Raw genomic sequence first — 19,283 nt, forward strand, 5'->3', positions numbered from 1 at the left:
GGGACCGGGAACCTTTTGAATGGGGATCCCAGCAACAGCAAGCCTTTCATGAGTTAAAGGAAAGACTTATGTCAGCCCCAGCCCTGGGGCTACCCGATCTGACAAAGCCTTTTACATTGTATGTGTCAGAGAGAGAAAAGATGGCAGTTGGAGTTTTAACCCAAACTGTGGGGCCCTGGCCGAGGCCGGTGGCCTACCTCTCTAAAAAACTAGATGGGGTTTTTAAAGGATGGCCCCCATGTTTGAGGGCCTTGGCAGCAACTGCCCTGCTAGTACAAGAAGCAGATAAGCTGACTCTTGGGCAAAACCGGAACATAAAGGCCCCTCATGCTGTGGTGACTTTAATGAATACTAAAGGACATCATTGGCTAACGAATGCTAGACTCACTAAGTACCAAAGTTTGCTTTGTGAAAATCCCCGTATAACCATTGAAGTTTGTAACACCCTGAACCCCGCTACCTTGTTCCCAGTATCAGAGAGCCCTGTCGAGCATGACTGTGTAGAAGTGTTGGACTCAGTTTACTCTAGCAGACCTGACCTCCGGGACCAGCCTTGGGCATCAGTAGACTGGGAACTATACGTGGATGGGAGCAGCTTTATCAACCCACAAGGAGAGAGATGTGCAGGGTATGCGGTGGTAACTCTGGACACTGTTGTTGAAGCCAGATCGTTGCCCCAGGGCACTTCAGCTCAGAAAGCTGAACTCATTTAATTCGGGCCTTAGAACTCAGTGAAGGTAAGACTGTAAACATTTACACTGACTCTCGATATGCCTTTTTAACCCTTCAAGTGCATGGAGCATTATATAAAGAAAAGGGCCTATTGAACTCTGGGGGAAAAGACATAAAATATCAACAAGAAATCTTGCAATTATTAGAAGCAGTATGGAAACCCCACAAGGTGGCAGTTATACATTGCAGAGGACACCAGCGAGCTTCCACCTTGGTGGGTTTGGGGAATTCCCACGCTGACTTAGAGCCTCGAAAAGCAGCATCTGCCCCCTTCCGGGCATCAGTGGCAGCCCCCCTGCTCCCTCAAGCACCTGATCTTGTACCTACTTATTCTAAAGAAGAAAAGGACTTTCTCCAGGCAGAGGGAGGACAGGTGCCAGCCACCGTGCCCAGACTTATTTTTCTTTTAAAGTCAGGGGTCTCAAACTCCTTTCCTAGGCTCAAGAGATCCTCTGGCCTCAGCCTCCCGAGTAGCTGGGATTACAGGTGTGCATGTGCCCAGCTAGGAACTACATTTTGACCAACACTGTCTCTTGCCTTCAGGTGACTCTTAAATTTGAGAAACATTGGAATAGTGGATTAATTCGGAGTAGCGGTTTTTGTGATCCACAGATGAAGCACAGAGAAAAGGATAGAGATGGAGACACAAAAACATTGATCTCCCAAGCTGTAGAGACTGGTGTCTCCTTTGGGAATATCTACAACTACCAACTGCACAACGAAGTAGTAAGTGCAGCTTCGAATCTGTCTTGTGGTAGGCCACGATCTTGTGCCCACAAGGACAGTGCACAGGTCATCCGAGCACATGGCTGAGCCCGGTAGGCAAAGGAAGGAAGGTCCAGGTCACAGGGCAGCGAGGCCCAGCACAATGAAGGAGAATGGAAACACACCACACCTCAATTAGAATGGGATCCAATTCTTTTACAAAAATTTTTTTCTGATTACAAAATTTAAGGGAAAAAGGGAAAGTTCTTCCTTCCTACAGACTGACATGTAATAAATGGAGATGGAACACACAAAAATCACCATTTTGGGCTGGGTGCAGTAGCTCACACTTGTAATCCCAGCACTTTGGGAGGCTGAGGCGGGAAGACCCCTTAAGACCATGAGTTCGAGACCAACCTGAGCAACATAGGGGAGTTCCTCATATCCCCAGAAAAATTAAAAATTAGCTGGGTATGGTGGCATACATCTGTAGTCCTGGCTACTCTGGAGGGTGAGGTGAAAGGATCACTTGAGCCCAGGAATTCAAGGTTACAGTGAGCTATGATCGCACCACTGCACTCCAGCTTGGGTGACAGAATGAGACACTATCTCTTAAAAAAAAAAAAATTTCTTTCAAACACTAGAGGATGCCAGGCACAGTGGGTCATGCCTGTAATCCCAGCACTCTGGGAAGGGAAGCCACAGGAGGAGGATCACTGTATTCTAGGAGTTCGAGACCAGCGTACGCAACATAGTAAGACCTGGTCTCTACAAAAAAATTAAAAATTAGTCAGGTGTGGTGGTGCACACCTGTAGCCCCAGCTACTCAGGAGGCTGAGGTAGCAGATCACTTGAGCCCGGGGTATTGAGGCTGCGGTAAAATGTGATCGCACCACTGTATTCCAGCCTGAGCAACAGAGTGAGACCGTGTCTCAAAAAAAACCCCACTGGACAAACGTAGGTGATTTCTATGAAGACATTATGAAATATTTCTCAAAATAATAAGCCCATAATTAATATGTATTGAGCTAAGCACTGTGCTAAGACCTTTATATGTTATCTTCCCTCAACCCAAGAAATAAATACTGTACTGTTATTGTCTCCATTTTATAGATGTGGATACTGAGGTTCAAAGAGGTTAAATAACTTGCACAAGATTAAACAGCTGGTGACTTGTGGATGTTTTGCTAGGATCGTCAAATAAAAATTCTGTAATGATAAAAAAATTTAAAAATTAAACAGCTGGTGAATGGCAGAGCAGGAATTCAAATTCTGAAGGCCTAACTCAGAAGCCTATTAACCATTATTAGAAAGAAACCATCACTGAGTATGTCTTACAGTGAAAATAAAAGACCAGCTTGGGCAACACAGGAAAACCCTGTCTCTACTAAAAATACAAAAATTAGCCAGAGTGGTGGTGTGTACCTGTAGTCCCACCCACTCAGGAGGCTGAGACATGAGTCTTGAACCCTGGAGGCCATGGTTGCAGTGAGCTGAGATGGCACCACTGCACTCCAATCTGGGCAACAGAGTGTGTCTCAAAAAAACAACGCCAAGCTCAGTGGCTCACGCCTATAATCCCAGCACTTTGGGAGGCCAAGGTGGTTGGATCACTTGAAGTCAGGAATTCAAAACCAGCCCGGCCAACATGGTGAAACCCTGTCTCTACTAAAAATACAAAAATTAGCCAGGCATGGTGGCATGTGCCTGTAATCCCAGCTACTCAGGAGGCTGAGGCAGGAGAATCAATTGATCCTGGGAGGCAGAAGTTGCAGTGAGCTGAGATCACGCCACCGCACCCCAGCCTGGGGGACAGAGTGAGACTCCGTTTCAAAACAAATAAACAAAGAAGTCCTTTCCCACTAATAGTGACTAATTCATATTACAACTCTGTGTTGAGGTTGTAGGTCAAGAGATACTGTGTCACCCGAAAGGTGGTGATGGTACTTCTATAAACAATTTGAGAAATTTATGCAGGAAATAGTCATACAGAAATAATTTTGCAAATACAGGTTGCTCAATAAAATTTTTCATGTTCCATGTATGAAGATAATTGCAGTCACTTAGGATAAAAATAACACAAGGAAAGGAATAATTGAACATTACTCAGTTACCCAATATCAGTGTTTAATATTGAGATGAAAGATAAACACTGAAGAGGCAGAGAACAATAACTATAACTCAACGTGGAATTAACAAAAAGCAAGTTATACAGTAAAGGGAAAGAAATTTTCAGAGGGACATAGCAAGTCTGCCTTGTTGAGAAAACTGGATACATCCTCAGAAGATAACATCTAAAGGGAAATCACACATGCACTGAGGATCTCTTTCACGCTTTTGATCTCGTTTCAGTAACATATCTTGAAAGATCATGGGGGAGATCATAAAAAGTTTTGGAAATAACACTACTACTCCTATTCTGAATATAAATATGTGGTATTGTTTCTGTAACTGTTTATTTTTATTTTTACTTTTTATTTTTTTGAGACGGAGTTTCGCTTCTTATCTCCCAGGCTGGAGTGCAATGGCACAATCTCGGCTCACTCCAAACTTGCCTCCTGGGTTCAAGCGATTCCCCTGCCTCAGCCTCCTGAGTAGCTGGGATATCAGGCACCCACCACCACGCCCAGATACTTTTTGTATTTTTAGTAGAGACAGGGTTTTACCATGTTGGCCAGGCTAGTCTCAAATTCCTGACCTCAGGTGATCCACTCACCTTGGCCTCTCAAAGTGTTGGGATTACAAGCGTGAGCCATTGCACCCAGCCCTCTTGTTTATTTTTAAATTGTATTTTGCAATATTTAAGATAAACAAAGTACCTGTATAAAGAATAATACAATGGCACATCCACACCTCTTAGCTTAAGAAATGTAGTACTACCACACTGTCTAGTTCTACATAGCTATCCCAGTTGCACCCTTCTCCCTGTCTCCGTCCCCCAAGAGGTAATCAATGTCTTAAATGTGGTGTTTATCATTTCCTTCATTTATCTGTTCTTGGGAATAATGTTCATCATCAAAAAATAAATATTCATATAAGGGATTAATGTTCTTTTTGTTTAATTTTCATATATTTAGAAAAATAAGAAAAAAATCATAATTTCACCAGTCTAGCATAACCATTTTTCCTTGTTGACATATTTAAAGTTGTATCTGTGGATTCCATCAACTCTGTCATTTCTGGGTCTGTTTCTGTTGATTGATTTTTTTTTCTCCTGCTTGTGTTACCTTCTGCTTTTTGGCATGATGGTGCAGTTCCAGTCCAAAGGCAGTCTGTTGGGAAATCACTCTTACTCGGGGAAGCTGGTCTTTTCTTTCTATTCAGGCCTTTAGCTGACTGGATGAGGCCCACACACATAATGGAGGGCAATCTGCTTACTCAGAGTTCGGTGATTTAAATGTTAATTTCATCCAAAAACACCCTCCCAGCTGACATATAAAACTAGTCATCACACACTAGTGTACAGACTCCATGGTGTGCAAGAATCTTGTCTTATTTGTGGCTATATCTCCAGCATCTGTAACAGCACCTGGGGTGTGGTAGGTGCATCATATTTATTGTTCATTGGATGAATCAAGTCTATGTGATTTTGGTGCCTAGTCTGAGTCCAGAAGGTCAAGGCTGCAGTAAGCCGTGATCTCACCACTGCACTCCAGCCTAAGCAACAGAGCGAGACCCTGTCTCAAACAAACAAAAAAATTAGGTATGGTAGTGCAAACCTGTGGTCCCAGCTACTCAGGCGGCTGAGGTGGGAGGATCACGTGGGCCTGGGAGGTGCAGGCTGCAGTGAGCCGTGATTGTACAACTACACTGCAGCCTGGGCAACACTATTGGACCCTGTTAAAACAACAACAACCAACACACACACGTAGCCATCTTATTTTTTAGGGGGGAAAAAGAGACTACTAAAAGAGCAATTTCATAAGCCTAAATGTAAAAGCTAAAATACAAAGCTTTTAGAAGAAAATATAGAGGCCGGGCACAGTGGCTCATGCCTGTTATCTCAGCACTTTGGGACGCCAAGGTGGGCAGATTGCTTAAGCTCAGGAGTTGAAGACTAGCCTGAGCAATATGGTGAAACCCTGTGTCTATTTAAAAAAAAAAAAAAATAGGAGAATCTCTCGACTTCAAGAAAAGCAAAGGTTTCTTAGGACACAGAAAGCAATAATCATAAAAGAAAACTTAGATAAATTGTCATCAAAATTAAAAACTTCTCATCAAAAAGTCAGTAACAGCTGGGTGCAATGACACATTCCTGTAGTGCCAGTTACTCAGGAGGCTGAGGCAGGATTGCTTGAGCCCAGGAGTTTGAGACCAGCCTGGGCAACAGAGCAATCAAGACTCTCTTTTTTTTAAAAAAAAAAAAAAAGGCCGTGTGCGGTGGCTCACGCCTGTAATCCCAGCACTCAGGAGGCCGAGGCGGGCGGATCACAAGGTTAGGAGCTTGAGACCATCCTGGCTAACATGATGAAACCCCTGTCTCTACTAAAAATACAAAAAAAATTAGCCGGCATGGTGGCAGGCGCCTGTAGTCCCAGCTACTCGGGAGGCTAAGGCAGGAGAATGGCCTGAATCTGGGAGGCGGAGCTTGCAGTGAGCCGAGATCGTGCCACTGCACTCCAGCCTGGGTGACAGCCTCCGTCTCAAAAAAAAAAAAAAAAAAAAAAAAAAAAAAAAAGCCAGGCACGGTGGCTCACACCTGTACTCCCAGCACTTTGGGAGGCTCAGGTGGGTGGATCACCTGAGGTCAGGATTTGAAACCAGCCTGACCAACATGGTGAAACCTCATATCTACTAAAAATACAAAAAAGTAGCTGGGCGTGGTGGTGGGCGCCTGTAATCCCAGCTACACGGGAGGGTGAGGCAGGAGAATCGCTTGAACCTGGGAGACAGGGGTTACAGTGAGCTGAGATTGTGCCATTGCACTCCAGCCTGGGCAACAAGAGTGTAACTCCATCTCAAAAAAGGCTTTTTTGTTGTTGTTGCTGCTGTATGATTCATGTATATAATATTCTTGAAATGACACAATTAAAGAGATGGATTTTAACTCAATTATACCTCAATTAAGATGAAGGGGGAAAAAAGGAGATGGAGACCAGACGAGTGGTTTCATGGGGGTTGATGGTGGTGAGGGTAGAAAGTGAGGTGGTTTGGCTGTAGAAGGGTAGCATGAGGAATTCCTGTGATGGAACTACTCTATATCTTGACTGTAGTGCTCAGAGGAATTGACACAGGTGATAATATTGCATAGAACTAAATCACACATGGCCGGGTATGGCGGCTCACGCCTGTAATCCCAGCACTTTGGGAGGCCAAGGTGGGCGGATCACGATGTCAGGAGATCAAGACCATCCTGGCTAACACGGTGAAACCCCATCTCTACTAAAAATACAAAAAATTAGCCGGGCGTGGTGGCGGGCGCCTGTAGTCCCAGCTACTCGGGAGGCTGAGGAAGGAGAACGGCGTGAACCTGGGAGGTGGAGTTTGCAGTAAGCCGAGATTGTGCCACTGCACTCCAGCCTGGGTGATAGAGCGAGACCCTGTCTCAAAAAATAAAAATAAAATAAAATAAAAAAACTAAATCACACACACAAATGAGTATCTGTAACTGGTAAAATCTGAATGAAGTCACTGGATTGTGTCAATATATATTTCCTGTTTATGGTATTATACTGTCCTTATGCACAATTTTAACATCGGGGGAAATGGTAAAGGATTTATGCAATCTCCATGACCTCTTATAACAACATGTGAATTTATAATTATCTCATAAAATGTTTAAAAAAGCATACAGTGTGAACAAAGCCTTATCCAAAGAGTACATTTTGTATAATTTACAGAAGTCCTAGAAGAGGCAAAATTAACCTATGGTGGAAAAAAATCAGAGCAATGCTTGCTCTCTGTGCAATGCTTTTTGTTTTTTTGTTTTGAGACATGGTCTCTCTCTGTCGCCCAGGCTGGAGTGCAGTGTCACAAACACAGCTTACTGCAGCCTCCACCTCCTGGGCTCAAGTGATCCTCCTGCCTCAGCCTCTGGAGTAGCTGTGACCACAGGTGCATGCCACCACAGCCAGCTAATTAAAAAATGTGTTTTTTTTGTAGAGATGGGGTCTCACCATGTTGTCCAGGCTGGTCTCAAACTCCTGGGCACCTCAGCCTCCCAAAGTGCTGGGATTACAGGCATGAGCCGCCACGGTCAGTCAATGCTTTGTATCTTGCTTGGGATTTAGGTTGCACTGGGTATGCATACATTGGAACTCAAGGAATGGTATGCTCATGATGTGTCCATTTCATTGTGTTTAATGATATGCATGATGAAGTATGTATATCATATGAAGTATGTGAAGGAAACCAGAAGGTGCCACCCCAAAATATGCCTCTTTGAGATAAAAATTATTTTTTGGCCAAAGGCAATTAAGGAGCAGAAAACAGGCCAGGCACGGTGGCTCACACCTGTAATCCCAGCACTTTGGGAGGCCGAGGCGGGTGGATCATGAGGTCAAGAGATTGAGACCATCCTGGCCAACACGGTGAAACCCTCTACTAAAAATACAAAAATTAGCTGGGCATGGTGGCATGTGCCTGTAATCCCAGCTACTTGGGAGGCTGAGGCAGGAGAATTGCTTGAACCCGAGAGGCAGAGGCTGCAGTGAGCCGAGATGGTGCCACTGCACTCCAGTCTGGCCACACACTGAGACTCCGTCTCAAAAAAAAAAAAAAAAAAAAAAGCAGAAAACAGAGAAAAAGCTCTCCCTATCCTCTCACTTTTCTGCCTAAAGACAGGACATACATTCTCCTTTACTGCAGGCAGCTCAAGACTCTTACCAGCCCAAAGTGGCACCAGAGGAATCTACAAACAAAACTTATCCCATTAGTTTCCTTGCATATACAGTAGTTACCTTCCCACAGCCTCCCACCTTCTGAAGCCTAAAATCACCTTCCTTTGCCCTGTCATTTCCCCCCAAATTCACTGTTCTTTGTTAAACTCTGATAAGACAGAATTCTAAGCCATTGCTTTCAGTTACTTTTCACTGAGATTTCTCCTGTCTAATGCACACAGTATGCATTAATAAACTTGTTTTCTTCTTGTTAATCTGTCTTTTATTATATGAGTCCCAGCTAAGACCTAAGATGGGGAGAGGTGATCTTTAGCCTCTTCTACATATATACTTGTGACATAGTTAATGATATACACGTTGAAGTATTTCAGGGAAAGTCTGCTAATGTCTGCAACTTTGAAAGGCATCAAAAACTAAGATTGATGAAAGGATGGAGGGATTGATAGGTATGTTATCAAATAAGGAGAATAAAATGTGAGTAAAAATAGTTTCCACTGTTGGTCTGAAAATTTTTATAATAAAATACTGAAAAAAATAATTGTTTTTTTTTTTTTGCGACGGAGTCTCGCTCTGTTGCCCAGGCTAGAGTGCAGTGGCACGATCTTGGCTCACTGCAAGCTCCACCTCCTGGGTTCATGCCATTCTCCTGCCTCAGCCTCCCAAGTAGCTGGGACTACAGGCACCCACCACCTCGCCTGGCTAATTTTTTGTGTTTTTAGTAGAGACAGGGTTTCACTGTGTTAGCCAGTATGGTCTCAATCTCCTGACCTCGTGATCCACCCGCGTCGGCCTCCCAAAGTGCTGGGATTACAGGAGTGAGCCACTGCACCCGGCCAATAATTGATTTTTTAAATGCAAAAATTATATAATAGTTGGGCGTGGTGATGCACACGTGTACTCCCAGCTACTCTGGAGGCTAAGGTGGGAGGATTGCTTGAGCCCAGGAGTTTAAGGCCAGCCTGCGGAACATGGTAAGACCTTCATCTCTCTAAAAAAAAAACTAAAAATTGTGATCTGAGAGACTAAAATAGACAACTATTTACCCCTTTATCAACTAAGATGGACCCTAAGGTTAAGGAAACAAAAAGTCAGCTACTTTTTGAGGGTTTAGGGCACAGCTGGCATGGCAATTTTCTAAATTCCTACAAGGAAAAAAACACATATGGTCAGGTGCCGTGGCTCATGCCTGTAATTCCAACACTTTGGGAGGCCAACGCTAGAGAATCACTTGAGACCAGGAGTTCAAGATCAGCCTGAACAACATAGTAAGACCCCATCTCCTGGAAAAAAAAAAAAAAAGAAAAGAAAAAATAAAAATTAGCCAGTCATGGTGGCATGTGTTTGTAGTCCCAGCTACTCAGGAGGATGAGGTGAGATGATCACTTGAGCCCAGGGGTTCCAGGCTGCAGTGAGCTATGCTTGTGCCACTGCACTCCAGCCTGGGTGACAAGAGTGAGACCCTTTTGGTGAGAATGGAGACACCAGTAACTTACAGCTTAACAATCACCAATGAGAACTAAGAGCTCTAAATCAACCTGATTTTACTGTTCCAGGAATTCTTACTCACGAAGATAGGCTATAGGTCAATCCATACCTTCATTCTGAGCTTTAGGAACTTCCCATTTATCTGGTCTCTAAGTTGCTCATCGGGCTGCAAAGCTTCCTTCTCAGGCACTGAGAAGTTGAGCTGATCATTGAATTGGGCAAATCACCTTCCTTGTCAAAAAGGAGGCAAAATCTAACTTCAATTTCTTCACCTTGTTGGGAGTACCGTCTCAAACTATTCTACCGTGAACTATGTCCAATCCCAGTGAAATCCCCATATTGAAAAGCCCACCTTAAACCACTCTAACTAGACTGTAGAACCCTATAAAAATCACCCTCGGTAAGGCCGAGGCTGGCAGATTGCTCGAGCCCAGGAGTTCAAGACCAGCCTGAGCAACATGGTGAAACCCTGTCTATAGAAAAAATAAAAAAGTTAGCCAGGCATGGTGACATGTGCCTGCAGTCCCAGCTACTCTGGAGGCTGAGGCAGGAGGACTGCTTGACCCTGAGAGGTCAAGGCTACAGTGGGCTGTGATTGTGCCACTGAACTCCAGCCAGTGTGACAGAGTGAGACCCTGTCTCATAAATAAATAAAAATCACCCTTGACTTCCCCTCTGAGACACGACTAAGATTATGTCAAAGCAATGTTCTTTTTTTTTTTTTTTTTTTTGAAACTGAGTCTCTATTGCCTAGGCTGGAGTACAGTAGCATGATCTCACTGCAACCTCTACCTCCTGGGTTCAAGCGATTCTGGTACCTCAGCCTCCCGAGGAGCTGTTACTACAGGTGTAAGCCACCATGCCAGGCTAATTTTTGTATTTTTCGTAGAGACAGGGTTTCACCATGTTGGCCAGGATGGTCACAAACTCGACCTCAGGTGATCCACCCACCTCGGCTTCCCAAAGTGCTGGGATTACAGGCGTGAGTCACCGCGCCCGGCCACGATGTTCTTTTCTAATGCTGTAAGAAACTCAAATTTACTTAGTGACAGGTTATTCTGGTGGTCTTTGGTGGGGAGAGCTAGCAGTTGCAGTGAAGAGAGTTCACAAACAACAAAGTTTGGGAAACGCTGGCTTCCCATATGTTAAGACAAGGTAAATTTGGAATGGTTAGGAACTGCCTTTTGTAGTCCAGAGAGAGATTCAATGGCGCCATCAACAGATTAAATTAGGTAATATGGAAGACCAGGGAGGAAGAAAAAAATACAGGAGGTAGGTGGTTAAGAACTGTAGAACTTCCTTTCCTGTCTTCCTCCTTATGCATGATGAACACAAGATACAGACTGTAGAACTTTCTTTCCTGTCTTCCTCCTTATGCATGATGAACACAAGATACAGACAACTATGGGAACATCTGAACTAGTCAATATAATTAATTATTTTATGGTATGTCATGCTGTAATTTATATTACCTCACCCTTACTGATCTTCAGATTGTGCCCTAATATTTTGCACCTCTGCTTGGAGGATAAAGTTCTTAGCCTATATACAAAGGAAAGCCTCTGCGGCCCTAGCAACAATCTACCTCTAAAAGCCTTCATTCAGCTTTATTTTATTTTTAGAGACAGGGTCTCACTGTATCGCCCAGGCTGGAGTGCACTGGCATGATCTCAGCTCACTGCGGACTTGACCTCCTGGGCTCAAGTGATTCTCCCACCTCAGCCTCTTGAGTAGCTGGGACCACAGGCTATGCCATCACGCGCAGCTAATTTTTTTTTTTAGACAGGTTTAGCTATATTGCCCAGAGGGGTCTCGAACTCCTGAGCTGAAGCAATCTGCCTCCCTCGGCCTCCCAAAGTGCTGAGAATACAGGAGTGAGCTACCGTGCCCGGCCTCAAGCTCTAAACTGCAGCAATAATCACTGGTAGTTCCTTTGCATTCAGGTTCCTAAACTTGAAATCCCACCCTTCCCGGACATCCTTGCCCAGATTCCTAACCTTTGAACACAACGTAGGCGTGACTTCCTTTTGGAAAGCCTTCTGGGTATGGTTCTGCAACACCCTGTGTATATCTCTATCATAGCACTCAGGCACTGCATTGTGTTTATTTGCTTACAGGGCTATCTTTCCCAGTTTTTTTTTTCTTCTCCATAGAACCACAAAGTCGGATAAGCTGAGTTTCTTGAGGACAAATTCAGTAACTTGTAAATATCTGAGTCTCCAAGAGTTGTAGAGTACCAAACTGTGGAGCTCAATAAATTTCAGATGAACTAAACTGAATAGTCAGGTGGGATGCTAGATGGATGGGTCAGGAAAAAGAATTTTCTTTTTTCTCGCAAAGTGTTGGGATTACAGGCGTGAGCCACCGCGCTTAGCCAGGAAATATAATTTCTTTCTTTTTTTTTTTTGAGACGGGGTCTCATTCTGTCGCCCAGGCTGGAGTGCAGTGGTGCAAACTCGGCTCAAAGCAACCTCCGCATGCGGGTTCAAGCAATTCTCCTGCCTCAGCCTCCCGAATAGCTGGAATTACAGGCGACCGCCACCACACCCGGCTAATTTTTGTATTTTTAGTAGAAACGGGGTTTCACCATATTTGCCAGGCTGGTCTGGAACTCCTGACCTTGTGATCCGCCCGCCTCGGCCTCCCAAAGTGCTGAGATTACAGGCGTGAGCCACCGCGCCTGGCCAGGAAAGATAATTTCCAAGTACGAAATGTTGTAGATTGGGAGGACCTCAGTAGCTTGGGAGAAATGCACAGTGGTGAGTTATAGGATGGCAATGAGGTCATGGAACTATGAAGTCAAGGTTAACAAGAACGCGTGCAGGCAAAACTGCAAAGGGGTGGAACAAGGGGTAGCGGGTCTCCAGGACCTGGCATTAGGACGTGCGTGTTAGGGGGCAGGTATTTGGAGCCAGGCCCCACTTTCGAGTTGTCTTTCCGCAGGAACCAGAGACTGCGGACGGGGCCAGGAACCAGGAACCGTTAGGGAGATAAGGAAGGTGTTATAGCCCACATTCATCCTATACGGCCCCAAGGCCGGGGGGCCCAGGCTGCCTCCTCACAGCATCAGCTTTTTCTTCGGCTTTATTTCCCTCTGGAAAGCGCTTTCTCACAGACGCTGCAAAGACCGAAGGGGCAGCCCCTGCCCTGCTACCCTCCAGGGAGCCACCGCTCTAGAGCCCAGGCTCCTCTGGACATCATGTGACTTGGGGGACGACTTGCCTTTCTTCTGAAACACGGCTACAGACTATAACTTAAAAACACGGGGCTTAGCTCCCCCTCAATAACGACACGGCCGTCAGTATTTACCACGTTACTGACCCTCTCCCAGCCGGCCCGCGGCAAGAAGAGTTCCACTTCCTTCCCGGAAAACGCGGCCGGAAGGGGCGGGCTTCCGTCTGCACCAGGCGCTTCCGCCACCATGGCTTCACGTGGGGTTGTTGGCATTTTCTTCCTCTCTGCTGTCCCCCTTGTGTGTCTGGAGCTCCGGCGTGGGATCCCGGATATAGGTAAGTGTTGACTTTTTCCCTTCGACAGTCACAGCTGGGTAATTTTCACAGGAATGTTGCATAGAACGACCGCCTCTTCGGCTGCGTCGCTTCGGAGCAGCTTTGACTACAACTCCCAGACTGCATCGCCCCTGCCCCCCCACTTCCGGAGCTGACTTCACTTCGAGGAACCTTTTCCCTCCAGGTGTGATGGTTTTACGTGTAAGAGGATAGAGGCAAAGAGCACAGGGGCAATCATAGACAGTGCTTTCGCATCCTGGCGAACACTCAAAAGGAAATAAACAGGTTGATAAGATGAAGGCCTTGTGAGAATTTAGGCTGAGAAGTTTTTTGTTTTGTTTTTAGAGACAGGGTCTCACTATGTTGCCCAGGCTGGTCTCGAACTCCTGGGTTCAAGAGATCCTCCTGCCTCGGCCTCTCAAAGTGCTGGGATTACAGGCCTGCGCCACTGCGCCCGGCCCTAGGTTTAAATAAGGGGCCACGCCCGTGAAAAGCCAGTGGGGGCAGGGAAGGGATGGGGGAGGGGAGGAATATTTTAGGCAAAAAGATTGTGACATGTTGGAGGAAAAGGTGAAGGCCATTGTGGCTGAATCAAGGAGAGTTGGGAGGAGGAGGAGGAGGAATTGGCTCAGGATAATGACGTTTATTGAACACCTATTATAAGCCAAACACCAGATGCTGGTTATTATCTCATTTAATCTGCACTGCAGTCAGAGGAGGGTAGGCACTATTATAATCCCCATTTTACAGTTGAGGGAACTAAAATTTAGGGAGGTTAAGTGACTTCCCTAAGTTTTAAAAAGGTCACTCGATTCTGTATGGAGAATGCTTTGGATAGAAGCTATGGTGGAAGCAGTGAGGCACATCAGGCTTTGGAAGTTGACAAGTGGTGATGATGGCCTGGACTAGAACAATAACAGGAGATGAAATGTAGACAGAATTGGGATATTGACGGAGTAGGATCAACCAACAGGCTTTGTTTATGGGTTGATGTTTGGGGCAAGGGAAAGGAAGGATTCAAGGACGACTGCCTCATGGGGGACTGAGCAAACCTAGGTATTTGGTAGTGCTACTGGTAAAGGGAAAATGGAAAGAAAAACTGTGGAGATGCTGAGAATCATGACTTGATTTTTGGACATTTCAGTGATCAGTTTACATGTCTGTCTCCCTTTTTAAGGTCAATTCTAAAGTTAGAGACCATAATGAAACTTGGCTTTGTGTACTCCCTCTCTTTCTCCACGTTTTCTCCCTGCTCACAAGGAGTCAGATGCCTAGAAATGTTGTGTGCAATAAGAAATGAAAATAAAATGCTTTAAAAAAATGTACAAAGACTGTCCTGAAGCTTCTCACTCACTCAAGCTGTGTTGGAATATAACAAGACCTTTATCCAAAGGATCAGAAATGTTGAATTCACCCTCACCATTTCCGCAATTCACCTGTTCCCTTGTCTTTTCAACATCCACCCCTACTCTGCTCATTTATTATTTTTCGAGACAAGGTCTTGCTCAGTCACCCAGGCTGCAGTGCAGTGGCACGGTCATGGCTTACTGTAGCCTGGACTTCCCGGCTCAAGTGATCCTCCCACCTCAGCCTTCTGAGTAGCTAGGAATACAGGGGCCACACCACCATGCCGTGCTGATTTTTTGTATTTTTTTTTGCAGAGATGTGGTTTTGCCATGTTGCCCAGGCTGGTCTGGAACTCCTAGGCTCAAGCAATCCGCCCACTTCGGCCACCCAGAGTGCTGGGATTATAGGTGTGAGCCACCGTGCCCAGCCAGAAATATGCTTCTTGAAGGCAGAGACCAAATGGAATTTGTTTTTGTATTCCCAGCACTTACCAGTGTCTAGTTTAATAGAACTAGGGACAAGGGTTCTATAAATTGCACTGGGCTCCTGGCAGCATCTTTATCTAGTTCTTGAAATTTTCATGGAATTAGCTTCTTTCTCAGAATTCTGAACGAATGATTGTTTCCTTTGGATTGTTTCCCGTTTTTAGTTTTCTTTTTTTAATATATATTTTTTCCTTTTTTTTTCTGCTACCTTTGGATTCTTGATAGTGAGCTTCCAATAATTATTTCTTAACAGTATTTAAGTCTTTTATACATCATACTTTATACCAGCAGCAGGGCTGGTTATGCCTATACTAATATTCAGACATATATTGAAAAACTAGCCTTGTCTTTTTCTACTGTGTAAAAACCTTTATTGTCAATACATTTTACTTGTACTTAAGCTAGATTTTTTTTTTCTTTTTTTTTTTTTGAGACGGAGTCTCACTCTGTCACCCAGGCTGGAGTGCAGTGGTGCAGTCTCAGCTCACTGCAACTTCTGCCTTCTGGGTTCCAGCGATTCTCCTGCCTCAGCCTCCTGAGTAGCTGGGACTACAGGCATGCGTCACCATGCCCGACTAATTTTTTTGTATTTTTAGTAGAGGCGGGGTTTCGGTATGTTGTGCCAGGTTGGTCTCCAACTCCTGACCTTGTGATCCACCTGCCTCGGCCTCCCAAAGTGCTGGGATTACAGGCGTGAGCCACCGCACCCTGACTAAGCTAAATATTTTAAGGCCAGTTCCTCACGTTGAAGTACACTGCTTATGGGGTCTATAGTTTAAAGTACACAAAAAAATCCCAGCACTCTGGGAGGCCGAGGCAGGCGAGTCATGAGGTCAAGAAATTGAGACCATCCTGGCCAACATGGTGAAACGCTGTCTCTACTAAAAATACGAAAATTAGCGGAGCATGGTGGCGCACACCTGTAGTCCCAGCTGCTTGGGGGGCTGAGGCAGGAGAATCGCTGGAACCCGGGAGGCGGAGGTTGCAGTGAGCTGAGATCACACCACTGCACTCCAGCCTGGCAACAGAGTGAGATTCCATCTCAAAACAAAAACAGAAACGAAAAAACCTTAAAATTTTTTTTCTTTAAAGGTATACACACAAATATAGTTCTTTCATATTCTCATGTGATGTTTGCAAATTGCTTGTTAGAACGAACAGCAGTAGTATGGAACATAAATCCCACATCTCAGTGTTTTTTTTGAGATAGTCTTACTCTGTTGCCCACGCAGGAGTGCAGTGGCACAATCTCTGCTCACTGCAACCTCCGCCTCCCAGGTCCAAGCCGTTATCCTGCCTCAGCCTCCCAACTAGCTGGGATTACTGGTGTGCACCACTGTGCCTGGCTAATGTTTGTATTTTTAGTAGAGACGGGGTTTCACCATGTTGCCCAGGCTGGTTACAAACTCCTGAGTTCAAGTGATTCACCCACCTCAGCCTCTCAAAGTGCTGGGATTATAGGCGTCAGCCACTGCGCCTGGCCTCAATGGTTTCTTTACATACCAGTACTCTAGATATTAAACTACTTTTGTATTAGCCAGAGATAAAATAGATTAAATTATGTGTTGTATTGAATAACACCTGAATCAACAGTTAATACTGCCAAGTTGGAGGAGCCGTGATTTTTTTTTTAAAGTCATACTTCTTCTCTAAGCAACTTTAAATTGCTAGGGTTTTTAAAGAATATTGGGCCAAGCAAGGTGGCTCATGCCTGTAATCCCAGCACTTTGGGAGGCCAAGTTTTCTTTTTTTAATATATATTTTTTCCTTTTTTTTTTTTTTTTTGCTACCTTTGGATTCTTGATAGTGAGCTTCCAATAATTATTTCTTAACAGCATTTAAGTCTGTTTTACACATCATACTTTATACCAGCAGCAGGGCTGGTTACGCCTGTACTAATATTCAGACATATATTGAAAAACTAGCCTTGTCTTTTTCTACTGTGTAAAAACCTTTATTGTCAATATATTTTACTTGCACTTAAGCTAAATTTTTTTTCTTTTTTTTTTTGAGACGGAGTCTCACTCTGTCACCCAGGCTGGAGCGCAGTGGTGCAGTCTCAGCTCACTGCAACTTCCGCCTTCTGGGTTCAAGCGATTCTCCTGCCTCAGCCTCCTGAGTAGCTGGGACTATAGGCATGAACCACCATGCCCAAGAAAGGAGGATCATTTGGAAAAAAATATATATATATTATCTGATGGCCCACATCTGTGGTCCCAGCTACTTGGGAGGCTGACATGGGATGACTGCTTGAGCCCTGGAGGTCGTGGCTGCAGTGAGCTGTGATCAACTGCTGCACTCCAGCCTGGGCAAGAGAGTGAGAGTCCATCTGAAAGAAAAAAAAAAAAAAGGCAAGAATATACATCTATCTGTTTTCAGTTTGAAATAAAACATTTAAGTCTATATATGTTTTTTTCTTTTTTTTTTGAGACAGAGTTTCACTCTGTCGCCCAGGCTAGAGTGCAATGGCATGATCTCTGCTCACTGCATCCTCTACCTCCCGGGTTCAAGTGATTCTCCTGCCTCAGCCTCCCAAGTGTCTGGTATTACAGGCACCCACCATCATGCCTGGCTAATTTTTGTATTTTGGTAGAGATGGAGGTTTCACCATGTTGGCCAGGTTGGTCTTAAAGTCCTGACCTCAGGTGATCCACCCGCCTTGGCCTCCCAAAGTGCTGGGATTACAGGCATGAGCCATCTCGCCCGGCCTATATATATGTTTTTCTGATTCCTTCTTTAAGTTTTAGTTAATTGACTAAAATTACCAGCCTTGATCACGTTGGATTCCTCTGTATCTCTGCCATTTATCTTTTGAAAATTAAAAACACAAAACAAGAGTAAAAATTCCAAGAGGATGGAAATCATTTTTAACCCAGCTTTGTTTCCTGTCCCTCAACATTTGCCAAGTTGTATTATGCAAAGTAGGTAGTTAGATTTCTGCTCAAATAATTTTCACTTTGGTTCTTAATATAACACCAAATACTGGCTGGGTGCGGTGGCTCATGCCTGTAATCCCAGCACTTTGGGAGGCTGAGGCCAGCGGATCACCTGAGGTCAGGAGTTCAAGACCAGCCTGTCCAACGTGGTGAAACCCCATCTCTACTGAAAATACAAAACTAGCCAGGCATGGTGGTGCATGCCTGTAGTCCCAGCTACCCAGGAGGCTGAGGCACGAGAATAGCTGGAACCCAGGAGGCAGAGGTTGCAGTGAGCCAAGATTGCGCCACTGCACTCCAGCCTGAGCAAAAGAGTGAGGCTCCGTCTCAAAAAAAAAAATAAAAATAAAAAATAAAATAAAATAAATAAATAAATAAATAGACCAAATACTATATTTTTACTTTTTCCTCTGCAAGCATGTAAATCGTAATTTTACTTACAAGTGACTAAATGTCAAGAAATAAAGAAGCACACAGTTGCACAATTTGTGAGAAATAAGAATTTGGTGTTTCAGTGAGATTATCATAGAACTAGAATTTGACACGATATTTTCTTTTTTTCTTTTTGAGACAGAGTCTCTCTCTGTCGCCCAGGCTGGAGTGCCATGGCACGATCTTGGCTTACTGCAAGCTCTGCCTCACAGGTTCATGACATTTTCCTGCCTCAGCCTCCCAAGTAGCTGGGACTACAGGTACCCGCCACCGCGCCAGGCTAATTTTTTGTACTTTTATTAGAGACAGGGTTTCACCGTGATAACCAGGATGGTCTGGATCTCCTGACCTCTGATCTGCCTGCCTCGGCCTCCCAAAGTGCTGGGATTACAGGTGTGAGCCACCACGCCTGACCAACATGATGATATTTTCAGTTTTATTTCTAGTTATGTAATTTTCTCTATATGGGAAACTACAACTTATACATTACTGATATTCATAATATAGTGTAGCTGATCGCTCTAATTGTAACTGTATTCCCAAGATAGTGTTTATTCTAGAATTATGCTCTGTACATTTGTTCTGGAAATGACAACCATCATGAGTTTTTTAATGCCCAAAGGAGAGTACAGTAAACCCTCTGTATCCCTGAGTTCCACATCGAGGATTTAAGCACCTGTGGATTGAGACTATTCAGAAAGGGCTGGGTGCGGTGGCTCACACCTACAATCCCAGGACCTTGGGAGGCTGAGGCGAGCAGATTGCCTGAGTTCAGGAGCTCAAGACCAGCCTGGACAACATGGCGAGACCCCA

The 19,283-nt window shown here is 44.6% G+C and overlaps 1 protein-coding gene across 3 annotated transcripts in view; it reads left to right on the forward strand.

Annotated features, from left to right (window-relative positions):
• Positions 1-19,283, forward strand: part of UBXN8 (UBX domain protein 8) — a 38,932-nt gene that overhangs the window by 3,540 nt on the left and 16,109 nt on the right. Inside the window, exon 3 of one of the 3 annotated variants that reach the window (XM_019031876.4) lies at positions 13,322-13,454. In XM_019031876.4, coding sequence (XP_018887421.2) covers positions 13,322-13,454 — 133 coding nt within the window. Of the gene's footprint in view, positions 1-11,865; positions 13,271-13,321; positions 13,455-19,283 lie in introns of those variants that run through there. The other 2 variants (XM_019031875.4, XM_055348358.2) reach the window with 2 other exon arrangements.

The sequence above is a fragment of the Gorilla gorilla genome, chromosome 7 (assembly GCF_029281585.2).
Source record: "Gorilla gorilla gorilla isolate KB3781 chromosome 7, NHGRI_mGorGor1-v2.1_pri, whole genome shotgun sequence".
Lineage (NCBI taxonomy): Eukaryota > Metazoa > Chordata > Mammalia > Primates > Hominidae > Gorilla > Gorilla gorilla.